This window comes from Colias philodice, chromosome 1 (genome assembly GCF_061535455.1).
Source record: "Colias philodice isolate Cphi_HAF_F1 chromosome 1, ilColPhil1 Martin Lab GWU primary, whole genome shotgun sequence".
NCBI lineage: Eukaryota > Metazoa > Arthropoda > Insecta > Lepidoptera > Pieridae > Colias > Colias philodice.
In genome coordinates this window covers 8,888,057-8,906,494 of record NC_143086.1, presented here as the reverse complement: position 1 = coordinate 8,906,494, position 18,438 = coordinate 8,888,057, and the positions used below count along the sequence as shown (strand labels likewise).

At 35.4% G+C, this 18,438-nt stretch overlaps 2 protein-coding genes across 2 annotated transcripts; both read left to right on the top strand.

Annotated features, from left to right (window-relative positions):
• The first annotated feature begins 4,487 nt into the window (after positions 1–4,487).
• LOC149491271 (uncharacterized) lies at positions 4,488–10,542 on the top strand. Its single transcript, XM_089700233.1, has 5 exons — positions 4,488–5,011; positions 6,561–6,773; positions 7,532–7,667; positions 8,538–8,665; positions 10,407–10,542. The coding sequence occupies exons 1-5, from the start codon at positions 4,488–4,490 to the stop codon at positions 10,540–10,542; spliced, it is 1,137 nt and encodes a 378-aa protein (XP_089556359.1).
• A 1,434-nt stretch (positions 10,543–11,976) lies between these two features.
• Positions 11,977–12,649, top strand: LOC149491270 (uncharacterized). Its single transcript, XM_089699300.1, has 3 exons — positions 11,977–12,017; positions 12,113–12,314; positions 12,395–12,649. Exons 1-3 carry the CDS (start codon positions 11,977–11,979, stop codon positions 12,647–12,649), a joined length of 498 nt encoding a protein of 165 aa, XP_089555426.1.
• Positions 12,650–18,438: the final 5,789 nt, after the last annotated feature.

Genomic DNA, 18,438 nt, shown 5'->3' with positions numbered 1-18,438 from the left:
TAAGTTTGCTGGTTACTAACAAAATTTTCTGCCTAGTTATACTTCGAGTCTCGTTTATTCAGAATTTATATTGATTTATACAAACCAAGTTGTCCCACAAAATGAGTGAAGTGTGGCAACCCACAGCACACGTGTATTCCCCTCCAGACGTATAAATTACGACTAGGTATTGTCCTCTGATGCGACGTCCCTCGGCAACATATTGCTGGCAATGCGTACCAACTTTGTGGGGATACCTAAAACAGAAGAATCTCGAAAATGGTTCTTACGGCACACGTTTTTACGGGCTACATTCGAGAGTTTGTCATAATCATAAGATTTGTAACTGAAAAGTTTGAGTGTTTGATGTGATTTGACAGAATATGATCAACTCGCTTTGTACCACAGCTACAGCACCACAAAATAGAGGACTTAACTCTTACTGATATTGAATAGAAATTTAAATAGAAAACTATGGAAAATTCTCATAGATTTGTAATATTTTTTTATTATGTGCCTGAAAACTGCCCTTTCATTTGTTAACATATTCTTCTTTCATTTCATAATACCTGCCATATCCGGAATACCGTACATCCTATAATATTCAAATGCATATGAATATTGTTACATAAAGGAGCAAGTATATTATAATAATTTTGTTAAATATAATCTTATTAATGTATTTTCTAATAAAGTGAAATGCGATGTCCCTCTGTAGGGTAGGAAACAGATGCATTTCACATCTGTTTCCCTGTTCGATTGACGCACAAGTAGGTGAATGGTGATCAGCCTCGCTCTGCCAAAAACCATACTTTTTTCTTAGTATTCATAGATGGGTCCCATGTCTTAGGCCCAAGTCATTGGAATGTGACTGTGCAATATTCACCATATTATCACCAATATTCATCATATTACCAAGGAGGAGACTTTAAAGAGAACATTATAAAAAATAAATAACAAGTGTTATTAATTATATAGACTTTAATTAGCTATTGCTTTTTTGTAAAGTCAAAATAATGTTATTCACTTTGTTTTATTTTATAATTCATATAAGTAGTTATTCATAGAGTAGCAAAAATTCATAAGAAAATGTATAAATTTTCTTTACCTGGAAATTTCTTTCAAACTTTCATTCAAGTTATAGACAAGTTGTCTTAACAGTAACGATATTAAATCGCGAATATTGCATATGAAATTTCAAAGGTATAGCACCAGGTATTAAATTCTAAGAATATATCTACCAAGACAGAGGCCTTAATAAAGATATAGAGAAGCAATATAAATCGTTGAAGTGGTGTACCGCAATATATTGCTGGCCTTTGTATGACGGAGTGCACGCTGCGTTTTCCAATAAGCAAACATTTACCATGTTCATGATATCTACTACAAATTGCAAATAAACCTTTGACGTGGGTACTCTAATACAGTTTCAAATGTCCCCTTTCAGTCTGTATTTGAGTTTCACGCTCGAACAGAACTTATTAATAACAGACCTAACTTGTCCGTGTACACCTATGGTGTACACTGTACACTAATCGTCTAGACCTCCCTTTACTTTTATAAAAAGATATACCCATAACTTTCTACACCGACATTTTTAATTAACCACAGATAAGCAATAGTTTTCTGATGATATAAACTGAACAACGAAATCCCTATTTATTCGGCTTTATCATTGAAGGCTTGGTGACACATAAAGCGCATATCTCATTTAATTTATAGCAAAACCGGCCTTATTCTAATGAAATAAAAATAAGTTTAGCGTGTAGTTATTGCTTGCGTAAGTACAATTGAATGTATGGAAGCTTCGGTATCAACGAGTAGATAGCGCAATTTATCATAGCCATATCATAGCTATCAGCACTCGAGAAATAATCGCGATAAAATCGGTCCAATTGATTTTTTCCGACATTTCTATTTTTTCTCATTGTATTGAACTACGCATTATAATATTCTGCTTAAGTCATTTTAATTACTATATTTTATGTGCCCATACTTTAACTGATTTAAATAATTGGTTAAGAAAATGAATAAGTATTAATTATATAATATACTAGCGGTCCGCCCCGGCTTCGTCCGTGGTACATATTTACGTTTTCTCTACATAAGAACCATCCTCGTACTTCAAGGAATATAATAAAAAAAGAATTATCGAAATCGGTCCACCCGTTCTCGAGTTATGCGCTTACCAACACATTTTGCGATTCATTTTTATATATAAAGAAGATAAGTTCGTCAAAAGAAACAGAAGTAATGTTAACTTCACGCAATATATTTAATATTAAATTATATGAGCATTGAGCTAACGTCTAATTTTCCAAATTTTATTTTACGAATACTTATTTATAAGTGACTTTAAGAACTTTTGTCGTTCGCAATCTTTTAAACTAAATACTTTTATAGCCATTTAACAAACAAATGTTATTAGTTACACACAGGTAAGTCATTTATCTTTTAAAATAAACAACCAGTTTAACTAACACCGTAAAAGTATCGCCATGGGACGTGCGACAAACGATCTAAACGACAGCATTACCGCTGTCCAATAACCCTCTCTGATCTGAACAAATATTCGACGACATGAAAACTAATTAAACTGTCGTCCTGTCAACGTATATTTCGCTAACGTATCAATTTTCAACAGAAATATATGCCTCATGTACCTAACTGTATTAATTGGGTAAACAATGCAAAAAGTCTATTTTAAGGTTATATTATTCCACGTTTTTTGATGCCACTTCTTATATAACCTATATAATGTGATCGTAAGCTCTACCACGAATGTAAATGACTACACAGATTTTAAAAACTGCAGAAAGAAAAATCTTTAAAAGTAAGATCATATACATATTTAAATGGAGTAAAAAATGTAGTTTTGGAACAAGCAATCTCAACTACATATAATTACTATGATACAATGATACCAGAAGTGAAACTTTTTCGGTTCCAAGTTCCTCGATTCCAAGATACCAAAATCGTGCTTTACTTCATGACGTGACGGTATTGCCACGAGACCTTGAAATTTTAACGCGTCTAAAGAAATTTCACTTCAAAATATGAGAAAATATACTCAGTATATTGTATTCTATAAATGTAGTTATTTATTCGTTATGTATTATATGAATGTCGACCAAACTGAAATAAGTTTAAAGATAACACAAAATAGACTGCTATTTTGAATCATTACTCGATCTCATAAAAAAATAACCGCCTGTTGCGTTCAGATTTAAGAAGAACGATAAAAAATCACATTATCATAATGGTAAAGCAATCGATACAAAGTATTCTTCAAAATAACATTAAACGAATTTCAATAGACAAAGACACTTAAACAAAAAGGGGTGTGAAGAAAAACAACAAGAGAAATATAGGTAATGTTTGTGACGAGCTTTTGAGCGCTTTTTGGGGAAATGCTCGACAAGTTTTAGAGAGCTTTATAAATGCTGACGATTTAGCATATCTAAACATTAAGTTGATTATTTTATACTATATTCTCAAGTTGTTTTCTCAACATACATCCAAAAAAAAATTTGGTATGTAAATAAAAACTCATACTTTACTACGATTTTCAATTATATTATTTTTATTGCTCTAACCATTTATGTGGCCATTTATAATCGACCTACACTGTATGAATTAATAAACGAGTTTCAATAAAATCTATATCGATAAACGATAGTAAAATGTCGTTCAGTAAACAGAAAAGATCGGTAATAAATAGTAAGAAAGACGAAACCTCACAGCAATAAAGTCGTAGCCGGGAGCGATAAATAGTGTATCGTTTGCAGAGCGCACGCCCGCCTGTACCGCGCCACCTCTCTTTATTTCTGTACGCAATTTGGTGCCCAATCACGTTTCATCAAGCTTCAGATTAGCTTGTATTAATATTGGCGTGCGCGAGAAACTTTCCGATGTTTGTTCGCAGCTCGCGGCGTTCATGCGGCGGATAAAATTCATCGTCTGTACTCCGTAGTCCGTATGAAAAGTAATATTGTACATACTACGTAGTATTGCATGTTTGTTCCCTCCGTTTAAGTCAACTGAAAGTTATCAAACAATACGCAACACTGAGCTCAATTGCTTAATACTTACTTGTTTAAATAGGAATCGGATAGGTTTCTATTTTAATGTTGATTAATTTTGTTGATTGTCTCCACGTGCAGACATTTTGTTTTATAAAGATACATGAGATTTCTTAAATTTTATATACAAAACGTATAATATATTAATTAAAAGCCTCACGAGACTTTTAAACTATTTACGTAATTTTATGTGAACATTATTTACGCCTACGTAGCTTAGGTACTACGAGCGTAGCAGAACGTGAGCAGAACATTATGTAGAGGGATGACTGTTGATATAATATCTAATATTATAGTAGTCAAAGGTAATAATGAGTTGTTACGGTATAATTTTGGTTGTAAGGTACCTATATATGCGATAGATAAATGATTAAATTTTAATTCTACATAATACACACACCGGCACAATTAGCGGAACACAAACCGATGTGCGAGAATATCGTCTGGGATTTGAACGAATGGCAGCAGGTTCTCTTTACTGATGAGTGCAGAGTTCTTTTAAAACAGATCGATGGGAGACAGCGAATATGGAGACGCAAAGGAGAACGCCACATACAGTCTAATTTTGAACACACAGTGGCTTATGGTGGCGGCTCGATTATGGTTTGGGGAGGGATATGTTTGGGAGCTCGCACGGAGTTAGTGATAGTCACAGGAGGGACCATGACAGCAGATCGATACATCAGAGACATTTTAGAAGAACATGTTGTACCATTTGCCCCATTTATTGGTGACGACTTTATTCTAATGCAAGATAATGCTCGTACTCATAGAGCACAATCGATACAGGCATATCTGAGCCACGTAGGTATACCGGTGATGCAGTGGCCAGCAAATTCCCCCAATATGAATCCAATAGAGCATGTCTGGGACTTGCTAAAAAGAAGGGTTAAATCCAGAATGCCAGCCCCCAACAATCTGAATGAACTTGAAAACGCATTACTTGAGAAGTGGGAGCGGTTGCCTCAAGAAATCATCGATAACATAATCTGTAGCATGCCCAGACGAATGAAAACCGTAATCAGAGCAAGAGGGGGAAACACTCGATATTAATTTTGCTTTAATTTTATTGTTAAATCATTTAATGCATAGGTACTTTTTTTATTTTTTGTGATGGTTCATAATTATATAAAAAATTCACTTATTTCAAATTTCTTTATTTTTTCAATAAAAAATAACGAAGACTTTTCTAAAAGATGTTAATCAATTTGTTAGTTTGTGTCTAATTACATTTTCGTCAAAAATATGCGTTATTATCTCATAGTCTCACTTTTTTTTCTGTTCCGCTAATTGTGCCGGTGTGTATATATTATTAAAGAAAAACACCTTTTCTAAATTTCTTTCTGTTTCTTTCAATCATGTGCAACCTTTTTTATATTTAGCTAAATTCAAAAAATAATGACATAAAAAACTAAGCATGGTGTCATTACCAGAATTTTATCGGTCCGTCAGTTAAAAATTAAAAATGTAAATATGACCAAAAGATTTTTAAAAATACACTAAAAAATGATATTACTTTAGAGTGTTTAAATTTTTTTCATAGAAAAAAAAAGACACTACAAAAATGGCCAGGTAAGAAATCTTAAATTATATTAAAGCATCCCACTCTTAGCTTAAAGAAAAAAGCATAAAAAAGGTGGAAAAAAATGTAGGAAATATGTACCAATTCACACTGACGTAGCAGTTAGCTTCATAGGGCGGATACAGATAACTTGTAAATACCGGTGATAATATCAAATCAATCTTGCTAAATAAACCAATCATTTTAACCAATTTAATAATTTTAACATTTAATTTATCTCCACCCAACAGCGCATAGTACGTCTACTTCTTGTAGTGAACAACTGGACAAGAAGGCGTACAATCCCTCCCAATAATAATAAATCTATAGTATGACAACTATAAACTTTTCAATTTATTGTGTTCGTTTATTTGGTTAAAACCGCTCATCTCAGGAGCTACTGGTTCGAATTTATCGCGGAAGGCTATAAAAGCTACTTATATGTATAAATATCACGCTACGATCACTAGGAGCGTTAATAAAAAACGTTGCAAAAGCGGAAAAAAATCCTTTTAAAAGCTTCCGTTGCATGTGCTGCGTAAACGTTTACGTACTAAATACCTACTAGTTTTTTTCCTGAAAAAAGATTCCCTATTTCTCTTGGTCATAACATCACGCGTGAATAGCTGGACCTGGGGCCTTAGACAAAGTAACAATTAAAAAACGATAACGAAGTTAGAAAAGGCAAAAATGTATGGGATTGACATACGCCGCGTTAGATCACGTGGTCTATCTAATGTCAATCCCATACATTTTTCCTTTTCTAACTTCGTTATCGTTTTTTAATTGTTACTTTGTCTACGGGCCCTGTTTCGATATCTTTATTGTTGTGTTCGTTATAATATTATTATCAACTTCAAGGGTTTGACAGTTTGCGCGAAGACAGGACGACGTCTGTCGAGTCAGCTAGTGTTATACTAAAGGTCCCCATTCCCCAGTTGTTGCGCGTGCACTGGCGCTGCCGGGAGCAGCGCGGCCAAGTCCGGCCTGCCTCTGATCTGCTTGGTGCCACGCGACGACTCGCGCCCCGAGAGCTCGACGAGACCCCGCCCAGCCACCGCGCCCGATTCGGGCTTCCAGCTTCTAGATGAAGACTATATTAAGAAACATTTCAAGCTGCCACAACGGGCCCTGTATCTAGATCCATTCAGGTAAAAGTCATAATAAATAAAGCCTCGTATTCACGGCATCTATAAATTTGTGTAATAGCAAACTTATCAATGTGTAGCTGGTAAGTAACACTGCATGTTGCAGAGTTGATAACATATTTAAAGTTCCCAGAAACATTATCGCCCATTACAAAGTCGATCTATTGTTGTAAACCAAATGTTTACCATAGATCATCAAAATGGAACAGAATTTAATCAAATTGACTTAAACAGGGTAAAAATCGCGAATATGGAATTAAACGACAAATCATTGTATAGGTCTTTAAAAATGAAATAAAGGTTTCTAAATTGGGATATGAAGGATGCTTTGAGTGCATTTAATTCCATTCAATTGCGCTTTGGCAATAATATTTCTTCGATATATCGAGTATTATACTAATAAATTATGCTCATAGCTTACATATTATTTGCCCGCGGCTTGCTCTCGTGGTTTTCGCGTAATAAACGTTTGACAAAACAAAATGCTGACCGTCTAATCTCAATAATAGATATTATGATATAATGGACCTTTCTATTCCCATTTTATTTTCGCTGCAAAAGTTAAGCTGATATCCTAAAATTTTGATAAAGACTTTTAATTAGAGCAAGAAAGTCAAACATGCATTTTTATGAGTTGTGACAATTATTTTATAGTTTATACTATTTTCTTATAAGATTTTCTTGCAAATTATTTCACTAAGTAGGTACCTTATTTTGTTGAAAATTATTTGGAATCATTCAATTTCATTGTTGCTTCGCAGGCGACCTCTGATCACCTTTCCTATGACTCAAGAAGATGTGAAACACTTCAACTTGGCCAGGAAGTACAAAATCAACCAGCAGATACTTGACGGATTTCTGGATCCCGGCGAGGCTATTTCTGCGCCTAGTGTCTTTGTAAGTTTTAAAATTATCTGCTAGTTTCACGCCACGGTTCCGCTTAGGAATTCCTTTTTGACAGCATGAAATCTATTATCTATAATAATTTATCTAAGTAAGTATCTATAATACTAATATAAACGCGAAAATTTGTGAGGATGGATGGATGGATATTATTGTTATTCTTTCACGTAAAAACTACTGAACCGATTACAAGGAAATTTGGTCTTCGGAAATCCCTCAAACGCAACCCGCAAAGTTCATGCGGGTTTTCGCGGGCGAAGCCGCGGGCGGAAATCTAGTTTTCAAATAATTAGGTATTATTGTATAAATGTAAGCGAACAAACTAAAGTCATCAAAAATCATTCAACCATTATTGAGTTATAAGTGGTTTAACAAACACGACTTTTATTTTTATTACGGAGTGGTATTTCTTAAAAATGAAATTGAATTTAACCCCACATATACCTATCTATCGTCCATCTTGCAGTAGATAGATAAAGGTTGATTGGACTAGTCCATATTAGATATATTTTTTATATAGGTAGGTAACAATCAGTCATGTACCGATCTACAAATTTGAAGGATTTTACTATAAGCTTTTCTTTATTTATATATACCTTTATTACATAGTTAGCTTAGCTTTTATGCGCCCACAGTACCTATCTCGTTTCAGTGACTTACACTGTTGTATACTAACGATATATCCTCATTTGTCATTGTTTTAATAGTTCGATTAATAATTATTTAATATTTTTAAATCTTTTAGGGTTCTATCTTGAAGGGTTTATTGGAAAACATATAATTTAAACAACGCTGATCAAAAAGTTGATATACTTTTTGTATTTTAATGATTGGTTATAAATATTAATGGATTGTGTGTTGTAGCCATATGCGAAAACGGAATCAGATAAGAAGAAAGATTCTGAGGAGGAGGAGGAAATCATCTACATTCTACAACTACCAGATTGGGAGTTCAAATGTCCAGTCCATAATCAGACCATAAAGACGCCTAGGTAAATTTATTTTTTAACTAGCCGCTCGGCGCTCCGCGCAGTTTCACCCCCGTGGCTCCTCTCCTGTTGGTCGTAGCGTGAAGATTTATCGCCTATAGCCTTCCTCGATAAATAAGCTATCTAACACCGAAAGAATTTTTCAAATCGGACCAGTAGTTCTCGAGATTAGCGCGTTCAAACAAACAAACAAACAAACAAACAAACTCTTCAGCTTTATAATATTAGTATAGATATATCCCGTAAAAAGTGGCTCATATAATACAACCTCTATTTAGTAATATTGGTCCATGGTAATAAGTAGTAAATTAAAAAAAATACAAATCTAAAATACACGTGAAATAAAAAATAATTCATTATTTAATAAAAAAGTGCCGTACATAAATAGTACCATAGACTGTGCCATAGATAAACTTTTGAAGACTAAAGAAATGTGGAAGCATTTGTGGAAGAAATGATTTGACTTTGATTACAAAATATATAATAGGTATATTCATAATCAATTAAGCAATTTTTGTTAATTAATTATTATTATTGGTTAGTGCTTTTGGCTTTTCATGTAGCAGATCAAGTCAACTTTTCGACCTTTGGCTGTATAAAACGTCCAAAATATATATATGTCGTGGTCATATCGTAGATTTGATCATTTCATGATATGAGTGGCCATTTCACGAAATGGTCGCATATCGTGAAATGGCCAACATAGTTTGATCAGATCGTTAAATCGTCAACGTTTCACGATTTGGTCATCCACATTTGGCCAGATCGTATAAAATATAAAGAGTCCATGAAATATTAAAAAAATTCAGAATAACTATATTCTAAAAACTTGTTTAATGTCATTAAAGTGAATGCCAGAAGCGAATCGTTTTTGCAATAGAAAACAGTTAGGTTAGGTTAGGTTAGACTTTGATAAACAACGCACGAGCCGAGCGAGCAAAGCGAGCGTGCCGCGGCAGCGGCCGGCGAGTGCCAGAAGCGGATCGCTTTTTAAAAAACAAACAATTATAATAATATAGTAGTAGTTTCTTTAATTATTTTATTTAAGTCGCATTTTTTCTTAAATACATATAAGATATCCACATTTTCCATAGTACTCGTACCTCTTCGTCGTAAATTCTTTGCTATGACTTTCTTCATAATATTGTTATTAAACGAATTATGAAGTTTTTAACTGCGAATTATTTAATTTTCGCCAGCCGCCGCCATCTTATCACATAAACACAGAGCTTGCAGCGCCTCTACCAACGATTAATGTAACTATTTTACGATATGATCAAATAATTTTGATCATTTCATGAAAAAACCGTGCGTTAATTGGCCATATCGTGAAACGATTTCTTATCATTGATCTGCCCAAACCACATCATGATGTGGCCAAACTAAATTGGCCATTTCACGATATGCGACCATTTCGTGAAATGGCCACTCATATCATGAAATGATCAAATCTACGATATGACCACGACATATATATCAATTGATCAATGCTACGACAGACGAGTGGCGCCATCTTTTCACAGTAATATCATTCAAGTACCGAATAGTAATGTTACATCATGAATCCGCTAGGAAGCGCTGTAATAAATCATTTTTCATCAATCATCCGTCCGTAGTTTCAACACTGAGCGACAGATGGCACTGTATTAAATTTAAAAACGACGCTGCATATAAACGCTGGCCGTAAAAAATACATAAATAAAAATAATATAAGCTTGCAATATAATAATTGTTTTGTTTTCAGGTTTATTTGGCATTCATGTAAGAAGACACCAAAGGGTAAATCAGCAGAACTGAAACGGGGAGGCGGACCACTCAACAAACCAAAGCCGTGGCTTCTTAGTAGACACACTGACTTCGATCTTTTATCTCAGTGGTAAATTATATGGAAATCAAATTGAACTGTGCATGGAAAGATGTAATAAATTTGTTGATCGAAGCTTATCTAATGTTTTATTCAAATGAGATTATTGCACGTTGGTGTATAGTTACCTACTCAAGTGATAACAATACATTTTCGTAGGAATAATCTGTTTAATAGATGAATTGTTGTAAGTTTAGAAATCTCTAAAATACCTACCACAGAAACTAGATTTAAAACAAATATACATACATAGTTACCTACCTATTTGGGTCTTGGGAACCTTTAAAATATATACTATCAGTAGGTAGGAACCTAACTAACAACAAATGAAAGTTTCATTTATAAAGCTTTCATGTAACTATGTTTATTTATATTCATTAATTATTAAAAACTAATTGTTTATTTTTGCTCCAATACGCAAAAATTCGGCTTTTCTACAACAGAGGTTGTCAACTTTCAATAGATATAACTTTGAACATAAACATAGAAATAAGGTTGATATTAATTGTGTTAGACCGTAGACGTGATAATAAGAATGTTTCGACTGTGTCATTCATTGTTATTTCGATTACTATGGTGACACTCGTAATACTTGTAAATATTCTACGACTTCTTTTGCCTTGTTATTTAGATTTCTATGGGTACTCCATACTTACATTGTTTATTTCATTATTCGACACTATGAACAATTTATTATATTACTAGATTTCCGCCCGCGGCTTCGCCCGCGTTTGCAAAGGAAAACCCGCATAGTTCCCGTTCCCGTGGGATTTCCGGGATAAAACCTATCCTATGTGTTAATCCAAGTTACCCTCTATATGTGTGCTAAATTTCATTGTAATCGGTTCAGTAGTTTTTACGTGAAAGAGTAACAAACATCCATACATCCATACATCCATACCATATTAGATATTAGATGATAGGAGATGATAGGCTAACTAACGAGTAAGGTGTTGTGGTATGGAACATGTTACATGATTCTAATTGGGTAGGTATAATTGCAAAGTTGAAATGAAAAATATAATATGTGTTTTTTTTGAAGTAGGCAAGATCGTTTAAACGAAGGATAAAAAAAATAATATATATTACGGACAATACACCACCGACCATATTCGTAGATTCCTGATGGTGGGACACCGAATATATTCGAGCCTGCCTTGTTCAGTTTGCTCATAGTAACGATGACTCATCGATCAAGACGTCCATGGGGTCCATTTATAAAGATAAATTATTTATTTAAATACACTAGGTACCTCCGACATACGGTCCCTACACAGTCCTTCCCATGTCCTTACCTATATAAACTTAAAAAAATCTCAATTTTGAAAATAAACATTGGTGGCATCTAAAGAAAAAAATTGCTGTCACTACGACATTGTAAAAGTTTGTAAGTACAAAATTCTAAGTTTCTGTATATTTATTTCAAAAACCTATAAAAAAACCTACAATAATGGGTAATGATAAAAATATTTTGTCAAAAGTTGCTAACATGTAAGTTTAATTAATAAGTAGGTAATTATCTATAAATAAATATTTCACGAAACGTACATTGAGCTGATTGAGCTTGTTGAATTGTCATTTTCCAGACCTCTAAAGCAACCAGGATTTGACGCTTTAGATGTTTCTGCACCAGTGTTAGTACAGATGAATCCAAATGGCAAATGGGAAAATTGTAAGCCAGGGGACCTCGATGAAGAGCGGCTCAAGACTATTGTTCAACATTTAGTGAAATCCAAAGCGATTTCCGCAGCACAGAGCTACTGCTGCCAGTGTGCCTCAGAAAACCAAGTAAGATAGCATCCTCTCCTACGTACCTAAATGAAATAGCATAGCAACATAGTGGTAGAAATGATTGTTCCTTCTTGCAGAGAGATTCCGGTGGTAAATCCAATTACGTACCTGTTATTATGATGCCTATATATTCCGCAGACGAATGTCCATTTGATTTGGACTGTGAGATAAAAAAAATGAAAGAAGCGGAAAGTGGTACGAAACCAACAAAGAAAGAAACAGTTCAACAATTAGAAAAAGAATCCGAAAAGGATAAAGATAAGAAAAAAACTAAAAAGCGGGGATTTGTTTTACAACGGTTAACGGACTTCGATTTACTTTCTCAATGGTAGTATAAAAAGTTTTTGAAGACTCGTGATCACTGAAAACCTATTACTGCTGCTCGTAATTGTATAGAGTAAAACTAATGTCAAAAACAACAACTGTAGCATTAAAGTGATGTTGATGAGTAATAAAATAGTGTTGTGGAAGCGTTAAAAATATTAAACAAAATGGTTTTATTAGAAACTAGCTTCCGCCCGCGACTTTGTACGTGCATCCCCGTTTTTCCCCGTTCCCGCAAGAATTTCGAGAAATCCTTTCTTAGCTGATGCCTACGTCCTAACATCTACCTGCATGCCAAATTTCAGCCCGATACGTCCAGTGGTTTGGGCTGTGCGTTGATAGATCACTATATCAGTCACCTTGGAATTTTATATACATATATATACAGGATGGAAGGTTAAGATGGGGCATGAAGGGCAGGTACCTTAACCGTTGTAGCTACATGAAAACGTTCTTAGGAGACTATCCTTAAATCCTTGAGAAATTTTAATCTGCATTCAAAAAATGTACGGTCAGCAAGGAAATCGGCAGTTTTAAAAAAAATTTTTTTTGATGCCAATCGATAAAGTTTCTCATGGGGATCAAAACACTCTAAAAGACCAACTGAGGTATGAGTACTAGAAAAGTCAGAAATCGCGAAAAACTATTTCCACACATTCACTAAGAAAATAAGTGATTCAACAAATGCGCTAATAGAAAACTCCAAAGAGATTTGCAGGCTTCAATATTTTTTGTTTCTGATTATTAAAACACATACTGATAATACCTAAGAAGAAACATTAATTTAATTAAACGGTTGTCAAAGAAAATAAAAAATAACAAAATAATAACAAAAAACAACATTTAAAGTGGTGATAATTCCAGAATTTCTGAAATAATTTACATAAAACTTATGATATGAGATGCTCAAAGTTGTCACCGTTTTGACGTAAACATAGGTTTGTTCGTTTTACTACTGAGCGCGTAGCAGCCGACAACTTATTTGGGTGAATTCCGTAAAGTATTGCAGAAAGTGAATCTTTTAGTTCTTGAGCATTGTTGTATGATCTTTTATAAATTTCATTCTTTACATAACCCCAGATGAAAAAATCTAGAGGTGTCAAGTCGGGGCTACGGGGCGGCCACTCTATGGGACCATGTGTGCCAATCCATTGTGCCCCAAATTGTTCATTTAGGTATGAGCGCGTTTGAAGACTGTTGTGAGGTGGAGCACCATCTTGCTGAAAATAAATTTTTCGCAATTCTGACAGTGGTAAATCGTCTAATACATCCTCAAGATTTGGCAAAATGGTGTTGTTGTAGATTTCGGAGTTCAGGGTGCCTTCGTAAATCTGTACCAATACCACTTGATTGGACCTTACACCACACCAACAATTAAATGAGAATCGGATTTGGTTATGTGTTTCCCTGAATCTCAGGGGATTTTCAGTGGACCAGTAATGATGGTTTCTTCGGACTTGTACATACCGTTATTTGAGAAATTGGATTCATCCGTCCATAAAATGTTATTCATAAAATCACTATCTCTACTAAATTTACCCCGTACCTAACCATCTGCAAAATGCAACTCTGCGTGCATAGTCCCCAGATTGCAATGCTTGGACTAATCGCCCATGGCGGTAGCATTTGTAGCCGTATTTCTTCCATGTTTTTAAAACTATCCAGTGCGAACAACCAACTTCGACGGCAACTTGTCTTGAAGAAATTTCGAGATATGCTTCCACAAGTGCTAAAATTGCTATCACCGTATTCTCATTCAATACGCGTGAACGACGCGGACGTGTCAAGCTTTTCTTAAATGAGCCACTTTCTGCTAGATTTTTACAAGATTCGCAATTACTTTTCACGTCGGTACATGTCGCATTGGGTATTTATTCCTGTACCATTCCAATGCAACTGTTGGGTTTTTATTATTTAAAAAGTAAGCCTCTAAGGCGCGGGTCAAACACAAGCGGCGCGGGCGCGGGCGTGCCATAAGCGCACCTCTTGAATCTGTTTTGCACCACGTCCTTCTTATACATTTTGTATGAAAGAATTTTGGACAGGCGTCGAGACGGCACGCCACGGTTGTGCCACGGTTGCGCCGCCTTTCCAAAATTATTTCATACAAAATGCCAATAGTGCACCCGATGCACGCCCGCAGTGCGCCCGATGCGCGCCGCGCCGCTTGTATAATATGTCCCGCGCCTAACAGATCTAAACGTTCCAAATTATTTAGGCCCTTCGCTCATGGAGCTACTCAAAAATGACTGAACTAATCAGTAATTACGATTACAAACCAGTTACAAATTGTATCTCGCATACAACGCTACTCAAGTTATAAGATTTCAGTCACTTGTCAATGTTTGCTCGTTCATTTTTATCATAAAAAACAAAGAAACTCGGGAAACCAGTAGCGTGGAGACCGACACGACGCGTCGCGCGTGATTTGTTGCTAACGCGTTACTCACCAGTTAGTAACTAGTCGCGTCGTGTGCGAATCTCCATAGAACATGTATGGGCTGTGACGCTCAGGCAACTCGTTAGTAATTTGAGTTTGTGACTAGTTCTTTTTGAGTAGCTCCATGAGCGAAGGGCCTTAAGGACATTTTTAGTGAAGACAGAGTGACTTTTGGTAACTTTTGTTTTCTATGGCCCTTCGCTCATGGAGCTACTCAAAAAGAACTAGTCACAAACTCAAATTACTAACGAGTTGCCTGAGCGTCGCAGCCCATACATGTTCTATGGAGATTCGCACACGACGCGACTAGTTACTAACTGGTAAGTAACGCGTTAGCAACCAATCACGCGCGACGCGTCGTGCCGGTCTCCACGCTACTGGTTTCCCGAGTTTCTTTGTTTTTTATGATAAAAATGAACGAGCAAACATTGACAAGTGACTGAAACCTTATAACTTGAGTAGCGTTGTATGCGAGATACAATTTGTAACTGGTTTGTTATCGTAATTACTGATTAGTTCAATCATTTTTGAGTAGCTCCATGAGCGAAGGGCCTAAGTGTTATTGTTAGGGAATGCAATCCCGATCCCGCGGGATCCCGATCTCGCGAGATCTCGTGTAATTTTTCGGGATCAATCCTGACGCATCATATGACGAGATCCCGTTCGAGATTGACGGGATTGGGTGGCAGTGGTCAGCGACGCACCACACAACCACTCGGGGCGCAATCTTTTCAATTTTTCCTAATTTTTTCTAATTCCCTTGAAATAAGCTTATTGTTTTGATTACCTAATTTACCTACGTTAATTTCCTTACAACCTGATTATTATTTAGTTTGTAAGATTAAAGAATAAAGGTTTTTATTTTCTCTCGAGTAATATGTTATTTTAGTTAACCTCACAAGGAAAATATTATGCAATCCAATCAATACCTTAGGTATATAGCGCAGACATAATATAAAATGCAGATTGCAGAACGACCCAGTTTGCATCAAATATAAAGTCGTTGTTCGCTCTAAAATCAATGACACACTTGGGTGGGTTAAAAAGTGTAAAAAAATAACTATCTATCATAATAAAAATGTTTTTTACGCCCGAAACATTATTTTATCTTCATTTATTCCTGTCCCTTCATCAAAAATTACTTACAAAAACCCTAAGCAAAAACCTAAGGCCCTTCGCTCATGGAGCTACTCAAAAAGAACTAGTCACAAACTCAAATTACTAACGAGTTGCCTGAGCGTCACAGCCCATACATGTTCTATGGAGATTCGCACACGACGCGACTAGTTACTAACTGGTGAGTAACGCGTTAGCAACTAATCACGCGCGACGCGTCGTGCCGGTCTCCACGCTACTGGTTTCCCGAGTTTCTTTGGTTTTTATGATAAAAATGAACGAGCAAACATTGACAAGTGACTGAAACCTTATAACTTGAGTAGCGTTGTATGCGAGATACAATTTGTAACTGGTTTGTAATCGTAATTACTGATTAGTTCAGTCATTTTTGAGTAGCTCCATGAGCGACGGGCCTTATGTAAAAATCGTTAAACTAGTCCTCTATGATCTATCTAAGATATTACAAATTGAAATTACGGCACTATATGACGATAAAGCTGGTACCTACTCCATTATCACATCCTACGCAACATCACATTATAATGAAATATATAAAGCACTTCCATTATTTATTATTTAACTTGAATAAAATGTTAACACCTACCTTACATATTACATTTATTGAAATTTCAAACTTTGCGCACTCCACTTAGTAAACGGTTAACAACGCTGCTACATTCATTTTGGCAAATAAATAAATTTGAATTTATGAATTTGAAAAACTTGGCTTCTCTAACTCTTTCTGGAAGGGATCTTGTTATTCCTATATTAATAAATTAAATAAAAGCCAAATGGAAATGGCAAGGCAAGGCGAGATACTTCATACTACACTATAAAAAAAATAATAATTTAACCAAGCGTTTCATGGTATGGGGCGCCAAAATGCACAATACTGAAGATATTATATCCATGTTTATTGAACTATAACTAAACTTAGCTATGGTCAACACTGAATTAAGCTGAAGGTCATAAAATTAATTAAAAAACTAATAATAATAATATTTTTTTTGTAAGTAAAGAATATTACCTATGAAGACCTATGAATGTGATAAGACGTGATAACGGTATGGACCTAAAAAAAAGAATTCTTTTTTTAGGTCCATGGTCATTATACATATACAGGGTGTCCCACTATTGGTATACTAAGCGCGAAGGAACTTGTAGTTTTGCATACACTGATCACGTAAAAAATACTTTTAAAAAAAATTACGTCCAAAATTTTTTGCTAAATTTTTCCTGAAAATCCATGTTTTCTTCTCTAGCTTCGCGCAGCCGGTATATACCGCTTCTCTAATATGAGCATTTTATCTATGAAAACATAATCTTAAACGATAGATCACGTGCTGGTGGCAATGTTGGGCGGCTCGCTTGTTATGGGTGTACACATAAAGTTTTAAGAATTCATCTATTTGAAAAAAAAATGCGTCTGGAATTTTTTAATTATTTTTTACGTACTCAGCGTATGCAAAACTATAACCTCCTTTGAGCTTAGTATACCAACAGTGGGACACCCTGTATAGTACACTGGAGATTTCAGTATGAACATTAACTTGTAACAAGAAAATATGACCTTGAATTACGCCTGTATGTTTTTTTATCCCTTTCACACCTAACTTGGCAAGTAGGTGTGAAAGGAATAAAAAAACATACAGGCGTCATTCCATGTCATATTTTCTTGTTACAAGTTAATGTTCATACTGAAATCTCCAGTGTATTCGATATAAGCAAGATAATATAAGCTTCTTGCTGCCGTAGATCTGTGGTGCCATGCATATTCGAACACGTCACTGGACATTGTGGGCTCACCAAACCCTGGCCCCCGCAATTTTTTTTTTTTAGTTTTAAATTATTATTATGTTTCTCTGTTCCATAATACTCGGGTACCACCAGAAGGACGGTACCCGGATCTTTGGAAGGCTTACGTGGGGACACGGATCCAACACGCAGAGGCCCTTTCGAGAATTTTAATGTGTTGTGGGACACCAGCCGCAGCCTGCCCATGACTGCACTATAGAGATACAGCCCTAGGCAGTCCGCGGCCGATGTAGGACTATTGCAAGATAAGGGAATAAAATAAACTGGGCTATGGAATGGGATGTTAATGGACCGGAATTAAGGACTATGGAAGACTATGGCACCTGCCTTTCTACTAAGATATAGCAAAAAATTGTTGGCAGGTGGTGACTCGCCCTCTCACTGTATGGGCCCCCGAAATAAGTCGCTGCAATAGTGCGACAAGGG

Coding starts and splice junctions, on each gene's coding strand:
- LOC149491271 (XM_089700233.1), top strand. CDS start 4,488: ATGTGCGAGAATATCGTCTGGGATTTGAACGAATGGCAGCAGGTTCTC. Junction 5,012..6,560: donor GAAAACGCATTACTTGAGAA/GTGGGAGCGGTT, acceptor CCCATTCCCCAG/TTGTTGCGCGTGCACTGGCG. Junction 8,666..10,406: donor CAGACCATAAAGACGCCTAG/GTAAATTTATTT, acceptor TTTTGTTTTCAG/GTTTATTTGGCATTCATGTA.
- LOC149491270 (XM_089699300.1), top strand. CDS start 11,977: ATGGGTAATGATAAAAATATTTTGTCAAAAGTTGCTAACAT. Junction 12,018..12,112: donor TTGTCAAAAGTTGCTAACAT/GTAAGTTTAATT, acceptor GTCATTTTCCAG/ACCTCTAAAGCAACCAGGAT. Junction 12,315..12,394: donor AGTGTGCCTCAGAAAACCAA/GTAAGATAGCAT, acceptor TCCTTCTTGCAG/AGAGATTCCGGTGGTAAATC.